General features: G+C 42.7%; 1 protein-coding gene across 2 annotated transcripts; it reads left to right on the top strand.

Annotated features, from left to right (window-relative positions):
- The first annotated feature begins 48 nt into the window (after positions 1-48).
- LOC127934202 (zinc finger protein 710-like) lies at positions 49-8768 on the top strand. 2 transcript variants are annotated; one of them, XM_052531427.1, is made up of 5 exons: positions 49-198; positions 2120-3685; positions 5218-5409; positions 5535-5709; positions 6659-8768. In XM_052531427.1, the coding sequence occupies exons 1-5, from the start codon at positions 154-156 to the stop codon at positions 6820-6822; spliced, it is 2142 nt and encodes a 713-aa protein (XP_052387387.1). In that variant the 5' UTR covers positions 49-153; the 3' UTR covers positions 6823-8768. The 2 variants fall into 2 exon arrangements, with proteins under 2 accessions (XP_052387387.1, XP_052387388.1); XM_052531428.1 differs by having other exon boundaries at positions 2120-3655; positions 6659-8767.
- The last annotated feature ends 21 nt before the right edge of the window (positions 8769-8789 follow it).

Below are 8789 nucleotides of genomic sequence, written 5' to 3' on the forward strand. Positions count from 1 at the left end.
TGGAAGAAACAGGTTTGTGTGTGAGAGAGGCAGGCACAGTCAGTTCTGATAACAGCAACAGTAGGAGGAGGATGAGCTTGGCTCCGCCCCCTTTGCTTCTTCCATCTATAAATAGGAGCCTGTGTTTTTTGCTCCTTTCACTTCACTTGAAGGATGAGGTCCCTGAAACACCTCAAACATCACACCAGGAGTAATGTGGTGAGTGCTCAACCCAAACATACATGCTGCATGAAGCGGCTTGTGTTGATATATTGAATGGAACTGTTGGTTAATTGCGGTGTTAAAGTTTGCAACTTTAAACTGGGGAAATGAAATAACTTTTTTCTCTCACACAGAAAACTGCAAGAGTGCAATTTATACTTTAACCTTTCTCTCTTTTTCAGTCGAGCTTCATGTTCTCTGCCTCCAATGCAGTATGTTTCTCCTGTTTTCTATATCTCACATTCACTCACTCTCTCTCTCTCTCTCTCTCTCTCTCTCACACACACACACACACAAACAGGTTCATTCTGTGCTGTTCTTTACACCATCTAGTGTTTGTTTGTTTTTGTTTTTTTTTTAATCTATTTTTACATTCACTTCAGCTCTTCTCATACAGTCACGGCTGCTATCTTACCAGACTCTCCCTTTCATTTGTCTTTCTGTCTTAACACTCTTTCTCATTTCTCACCCTCATCTTTTCTCTCTTTTTCTATCTCATTCTTAGTTTCAGTCTTTCACTCCCCACAACCCCTCCCTCTTTCTTTATCTCTGTGTTGTACTCTCTCTCACTCACTCAGTTTCTTTCCTTCTCTCATCCCCTGCCGCCCCTCCCTCCCCCTCCTCTTTTCCTCTCACTCTTTCTTTATCTCTCTTTATCTTTCTTTTTTCTCACTCCTCTCCCTCACCCAGTCTCCCAGTCTATCTCTCATCCCCCAGTCCCCCCTTCCCTCTCTCTTCCTTCTTTCACTTGCTTCCTCAATCCCCCTGTTTCTGCACTCACTCGCTCTTATTTTCTGTCTGTTTCTCCCTCACTCTGTCTGACTGCTTTAAAAGCAGTAATTATAAATGACATGGTTATCAGGGCATCCAGGTTCCCCTTCTCATTTCTTGTTCCCTCTCTCTCTCTCTGCCCCCCACCCACTTCTCTTTTTCTTACCCTGTCTCTTCTTGTCTGTCTCTCTTCCTCTGTTTAACAGCTGTCAGTCTCTCCCTCCCTCTTTCCCTTGTGTATGCTTGTTTTTGCTTAAGCTTAAATCTGTATTGTGTAGCTTTCTTTTTTCAAGAACAAATCAAGGTACCAGCTCGTTAGAGGTGATAATGTGTGTTAACGACTTTCTGAGAACACATACATTTACTTGTGTGCACATGACAGTGATTTTTTTAGCCTCAAAGAACAATTTTTCTTATACGTGCTGCATGTAACTGGATCACATTGGCTTTAGGCAATCTGTGAAGTCTGCATATTGACTAGACTTTCTGGTACATCTAAATCTTCACTGTCCATCCTTTTCATAGTCAGCAGTGGCAGGGCTTGACCTCACAGGAAATGCCGTGGATAGTCCACGGATGTAGGCTTCCCGCTCGGACCCAGACACGCTTTGTGCTCTGCGTTCATTTAAAAACTGTAAAGGAAGGAAGCATGGCGCTCGAACAGATCTGTCTTATCTCTTCTATCTAAAGCTATCTCTGGTGGACACAAAAGCAATGCATTATCAGGCTGTGTCTCTTGCTTACTGCTGTGAAAATATGAAAAATTATATATTTATGTTTTTAAAGAGAATTTTCACTATTTGACAGAAAAAGGTCTGGTAAAGGAACGATTTAAAACAAAATATCGCTGCCATGTTGCCAGAAATTGCCTGTAATTTATTTAATTTCTAAAGCAAATCCACAAACACTATTTAAAGACCTCTTATTTGTTGCCCCGCATCAGTCAGCTTTGTGGTTCTGACACATGTAGATGTGATGCTCCTGCACTGACTTCATTGCTATTGTAGCGACACTGTTGCCATGACAGCCTCAGCCAGACTTTGTTTCTACGACTGTACTGTATTGACACTCGCAATGGCAGATTTACTCTACATTGATTCGGATTTTATGAAGTATTGCTAAGACCTGTTGTTTTCTCCATTGACAGGAAGAGCAGGAAGTTTCTCTGGTTCGCTGCTATTCTAAAGTGATGGAGCATGCAGTGGATGTCGGTACTCAGACTGACCCAGTGGTGGTCCTGTCCCTGGCCCAGGCTGCTGTGCTGGGACTCATATCACAGAATGAAATCTTCGGAGCCACAATTGCCCCAAATGGTTTCTACACAGGAGAGGGACGTGAAGGCCCCGCTCCTCCCGCAGACTCAATGGAGTATGAATATGCAGATCAGCTTATTGGAGCCAATGGAGACTATCTGTCTGAGCCTCAGGGGGAGAACAGGAGGCCAGTAGGGCTCTGCGGGGCAGAACGCAGGCGTCCAGGGCCCTGTGGGAGGATCAAGAGGTCCTTGATTGAAGGAGAACCAGAGGAGTCCACAGATAGGTCTCTGGGTACACAGAGTCAGGTTAAAGGAGAGAGGCCTGATTTCTCTAGCCCATGTTATCTCTCGAATCCCCAGCAAACTGACAATGATCCAGAAGTGTTGGACCTAACGCCTCAAAGAGTGCCAATGAAAGAAGAGCAGTGTAACAAAGGCTACCCTGAGCCCTCGAGGGAGTCAGCCAGCCAACAGGTTGACTCTGACACTCAGACGCAAGCCCACCAAAGCCCTGTGGGGCATGGAAAAGGTTTGGTGGAGTCTTCTGGGGAAGGACAGGGAAAGGAGGAGGAACAGGAAGAAGAGGAGGGGGAAGTGGAGGAGAGAGCACTGAACCTGAAAACCACAGAGGAGGATGTGAGCCCAGCAATGAGGCACTACTATGAGTCCAGTGTGACGGCGTATGAGGCTGCTGAGATGGGCCTACCGGGAGACTATGAGGAGGCTGGCCAGACCATGATGTGGACGGAGAGTGAGAACTCCTTGGGTAGACGAATGCAGATCGACCGCCTAGATATTAATGTGCAAATCGACGAATCATACTGTGTGGATGTGGGTGAAGGCCTGAAACGCTGGAAGTGCCGCATGTGCGAGAAGTCTTACACTTCAAAGTATAACTTGGTAACGCACATCCTTGGTCACAATGGCATCAAACCACATGAGTGTCTGCATTGTGGAAAGCTCTTCAAGCAGCCCAGCCACCTTCAGACGCATCTGCTAACGCACCAGGGGACCCGGCCACACAAGTGCACTGTCTGCAAGAAGGCCTTTACCCAGACAAGTCACCTTAAACGGCACATGTTGCAGCATAGCGACGTCAAGCCTTACAGCTGTCGCTTCTGCGGCCGAGGATTTGCATACCCCAGTGAGCTACGTACTCATGAGACCAAGCATGAGAGCGGCCACTGTCATGTCTGCACGCAGTGTGGCATGGAGTTCCCCACTCACGCCCACCTCAAGCGCCACCAGGTCAGCCACCAGGGCCCGACGACTTTTCAGTGCACCGAATGTCACAAGTCCTTTGCCTACCGTAGCCAGCTCCAGAACCATCTGATGAAGCACCAGAATGTGCGTCCCTATGTCTGCTCGGAGTGCGGCATGGAGTTCGTGCAGATCCATCACCTGAAGCAGCACATGCTAACACACAAGGTACTGACACAGCAGGCCCTCGAACACAAGGTACTTAAACCTCATTAGTTTTCGTAATCTTCCTGCAACAATCCTGTTAGACTTGACTCCCCAGTGGCTTTCAGATCCAGACCCCTCCAGACATTTTCCACCACTATATGTTCCATAAAACTGTAGGTTAGTGTATCATCTTCAGTTGTGTCTCGGGTATTGCCACAACAAGTTTCTGTGTAAATGGAGCCGTCTCTGTCAGTCCCTTCCAGCCATCCAATCCGCCTCCTACCCTGCCATTAACTCATCCCATCCCATTTCCATGTCCCTTGCACTAGTATGAGCTATTTGTTTTGTGTGTGCTTTGTGTAGTGAAGTGTCTCACAAGCTGATACTTCCTCGTTTCATTTCTCACTCTCCATGAGTATGATTCATCTCGTCATGACTGCGGTGTCAGTAAACAGAATGCGTCACAGGTCAGCAGGGTTATAAACAAAAAACACATCGGCAGTTAGTCATTTCTTCAGCGTTTACATCAACAGTTGTGTAGTTTGAACATTGTTGTTAGATTTATTGCTATTAGAGTTAAAGACTGTCAGTATCTGAACACTAGATGTTTCCTGTACACTATATGGCCAAAAGTTAGTGGACACCTGAACATTGCTTCAGTATGTGGTTTATAAATCCCAGTAATAGGAAGCTGGTCATTCCTAAATCTGCTGGAAAGGCTTTCTACAAGATGTGGGAATGCAAACAGGAAATTGATCCCATTCAGACACAAACAGATCAGGCACTGATCTTGAGGTGATGTGGCCTGGTCAAATTTGCCATTCTAATTTGCCTCAACAGAGATTATTAGGGTTCATGTCTGTGTTTTGTGTGTGTGTGTGTGTGTGTGTAGGATAGTCAAGTTTTTCCACATCAGACTCAGTACTGTGTATTTATTGACCTGTGCAAATAATATGGCCCTCCCCAAACTATTACCTCAAAGTTGGAAGCACATAATTCTCTAGAACTGTACTCACTGAAATTAAGGGGCCAAACTAAAGGGGTAACGGACACACTTATGGCCATTTAGTGATTTAGATTAATTGTTGTTTATCTTATCACATTCTTAAATGGAAAGAGTGTTTCTGTGTGTGTTAGGACAGCAGTATTCCCTTGATACACTGGAAGTGTTCATTGAATAATCAAATTGTTAAGGCGAGAGAATGTTTAACCCTCTTCATTTGTTAATGTTTTAGCTTGGTGGAGCATCGGAGCTCGCACTGCACTGCATACACAAATCTATTTACCCTGCAGCATTGCGATAACAACAGTGAATAAAGTATGTGTGTGTGAATTTGTTGCTCTGTATTATAGATTCAAGTGAGCAAGCAAGACAGGCACCCTACTGATGGATTCAGCTGCGCTTATGACAACTAACCACTTTTCCTCATTCGGTTGATGCCAGTGATAAATCATTTTCCCACCCACTCTCAAAAACGAAAAAGAAAAAAAAAAGTCTACCACTAATTACAAAAGTTACTTTTAAAGTGATGGTCGCAATGGAATCATCTGTAAAATATATTGCTGTTGTCTTTGTCTCTCAGGGTATGAAGGAATACAAATGTGATGTTTGTTCTCGCGAATTCACCCTGTCTGCCAACCTGAAGCGACATATGCTGATTCACACCAGTGTGCGCCCTTTCCAGTGCCACGTCTGCTTCAAGACCTTTGTTCAGAAGCAGACTCTTAAAACACACATGATTGTCCACTTGCCTGTGAAACCTTTTAAGTGCAAGGTGGGTACAAAGAAATCTTTCATGCTAGTATAACCCTGCTGGAGTCCTCCAGACAGTCTGTATTTTTCTGCCTGATATAGCTGCGCATTATAGACCTCTAATAGTTCCCGAATTGGTTTCTGAAGGTGTGCGGGAAATCCTTCAACAGAATGTATAACCTGCTGGGTCACATGCACCTTCATGCCGGTAGCAAACCCTTCAAGTGTCCTTACTGCTCCAGCAAGTTTAATTTGAAGGGCAACTTGAGTCGTCACATGAAGGTGAAACATGGAATCCTGGACACCTCAACTGAAGGACAAGGTAACAATATGCAAATTTGACCTCAGATTATACTTACCTGTGACTCTCGCTGTTCTCAGTGTTAAAGAAAATGAGAAATGACAAGACTGGTATAGCCTAGAGGTTTATAGAACTGGTTGACTCCGCCTCTCTGTGGCCTTATAGGGCGGAAGTAAGTTCTGATGCTTGTAGGAGTTTGCTTTTCTATAGCCCCTTTCACACTGCACGTCGGACCCGTCATATTGCCGGAACATTGCCGGGTCGCCTTCTATGTGAAAGCAACCACGTCCCGGGATTGATTCCCACATTGAACCCGGGTAGGGGACCTAGTAACATTGCCAGATTCAACCCGGGATGAGCGCTGTGTGAACAAAAGCCAGATCGAATTCCGTGTCGAAGTGATGACGCACGTTATTGTGCGACTCTTTTACCGGCTGTTTTGAAAGAAGATCAACGTTCGCGACGAAAAAATATGTGCAAACTGTAATGAAGCAGAGATCAGTTAGTTCCTCACTTTCCGTTTTGAAGCAGAGATCGTTCGCTTGCTTCGGTGATAGTATAACGTGCCTAGTGTTTTCGACTCGTACATTACACGTTACGCGCTGATGTCACGTGTCCTTACGGGATCTTTACGGGCTGTGTGTGAAAGCATGCACATATCCCGGGTCATCACTGGCAGTGTGAAAGTGCAAAATCTAGCGACCCGGTAACATTTGCCGGAATGGCAGTGTGAAAGGGGCTTATGTATGTCCTCCAAGTGTAAAGAAGAATACCAAGACTTTTGAAATACATTTGACTGATTCAAAGGTTTTTTTTTTCAATGATTTAATTTCACTGAATGATAAAGTATCATTATGAAGTATAACCCTCTGAATTCACGTTGTGTGTATATTGAAAAATCTAAAAGTGTTAAAGCTAATTGTGCTATTAGCCAGGCTTATATTATGTGTGTCTCCATTTCCTTCCTCAGATGCTCTGCCTGATGTGGAGGGTCAGGAAGATTATGAAGAAGAAAGCTTTGATTACAGTGAGAGGGAGAATCTAGCCAGCAACAATGCACAAGATTTGGCGAAACTCGCCAAAATGAGCTACTACAACTACACTAAGGTTGCTGCGCGCTACAACACAACTTAAGCAGCTGACTGAGACACTAAAATATGGTTTAAGAGGAAAAATGACTGTAGAGGTCATTTCTGTAGTACTCTTGGCTCTGACATGAGTCACTGAGGAAATAGCCATCATGAAGTGGATGTGCACTGGAAGCCATTTTGGCTCTGTGAAACAAGTGATAGCAGACTGAAACTTCATTTTAACAATGTCATTACACATTAGAAACCATCCTGAAGAATAAAGGACTGTGTATGTAGATGCTAATCTTTTTTTTTTTTATAAGTTTCACTTTTGCCCCTCAACAAGCAATTCTTGAGAAGGATGTCATTTAAAAGTCACTTTCAATGGTGCATTGAAAAAAAATATGCACAGATATAAGAAGGCACTTAATCTATACAGACAACACACAGATCTTTAAAACAGAGACAAACAAGCTCGAAGGCATGGGTTGGTTCACCCCCAAAAATAATAGTTTGTACTCATTTACTCACCTTCATGATGATAACCAAAAATGTGCTGGTAACCACTAACATCCTTAGTATTTATTTGTATTCTTTCCATACTATGGAAGTCAGTGGCTATCAGCAACTGTTTGGTTACCAACATTCTTTAAAATATAGTTTGTTCAACAGAAGAAAGAAATTCGTACAGGAACAATGAGTGAGTAAATGTTGACAAAATGTCAATTTTTCGGGGTGAACTCTCCCTCCAATTTTGTTGGTAGTTTTACTGTCCAGCAAGTTAGATACCACTTTATAGGACTTAACCAAAGCTGACCAAGTGCAAATAGTTCTCATTACATGCCAACTTTCCCAGCATTTAGTTGATAAGCATACTGTGACTTTTTGTAAAGATTATTTTTCAGCAGTTTGTGGTTTTCGATGGGCATTTGTAGTTTGTTGCTCACAGTGGATTGATTGAGCTCGTGTTATGGATTTTCATTGCATATATAAATAATAATAGGCCAGACCATGGCATTTGATCACTGTATGGCCTTCTGGATATTTTTGTTTTTACATTATTGCAAATAGTATTTATTGCTCAATGTTCTTGGCATTCATTAGTGTAAATACATTGCCAGCGCTCCAGATGGACAGACTTTATTTCAAGTTAAAAATTATAGAGCCTAAGCCATGGGTTTAGTTCAATTTGAGTGTAATTGCATTATTTACCCAAGAGCATTGTTTGGTCCATTTTCTCTAAAATACAATAATCCGCTGTCTAAATTACATATTTTTTCCATCTTTTGTTTGATGAATGTAATAATACAAACTAAGATTTGTCCCTTTAAAGCGTTCCATATTTTACAGAGCCATGCATCAGCCAAAAAATAAAAACAGTTAAATATTTCACATTCATAAATATTAGAAATGTCTTATTAGCTTGCAGTTTATTCTTTGGTGTACTATGTACTAGCTAACCATGTGGGCTAAATTAATTTCATTTTTAAAATGTGGTAATCTTCTAGCATCAGTTTTTTGGTGTGGCTTAAATGACCTTCCAAACCTCATCCAATTTAACATCCATTTTAATCTCTTTGGACATTAAAACCTTGTAACGTGCACTGCATCTTCCACAAAGTCACCAATACTGGTTGAATTTTGACGAGGATGCCCTAAAAACACTGGATAAAAATATTAACTGCCCTTGTGTGTGCAAGAGAGTGTCTCATCCATCATTCCTGCGCAGAGCTCAGGAGTGATGAATGACAGTCGTCCGACGTGACAGGGCTCGAGACCCAGCAGAGAATGATTGGGGAAATTCACCATGTATTCTCGATCTAGCTAGGCAACTCATGTTAATGTGTAACATAAGATTTGGTGCATTTTTATTGTTTTAACTGGTTGTGTCCTTGCATTTTGGGCAGTTAGCTTTAAGCTAGGCAGGATTTTTAGTTTTGTATAAGCTTTCAATTCTTTTGTTGCACACTGATGTGAATATGATGTTGATAAATGTTAAACGTTGTGCTATGGACATGATTATAAATTAAT

Source organism: Carassius gibelio, chromosome A18 (genome assembly GCF_023724105.1).
Source record: "Carassius gibelio isolate Cgi1373 ecotype wild population from Czech Republic chromosome A18, carGib1.2-hapl.c, whole genome shotgun sequence".
Taxonomy (NCBI): domain Eukaryota; kingdom Metazoa; phylum Chordata; class Actinopteri; order Cypriniformes; family Cyprinidae; genus Carassius; species Carassius gibelio.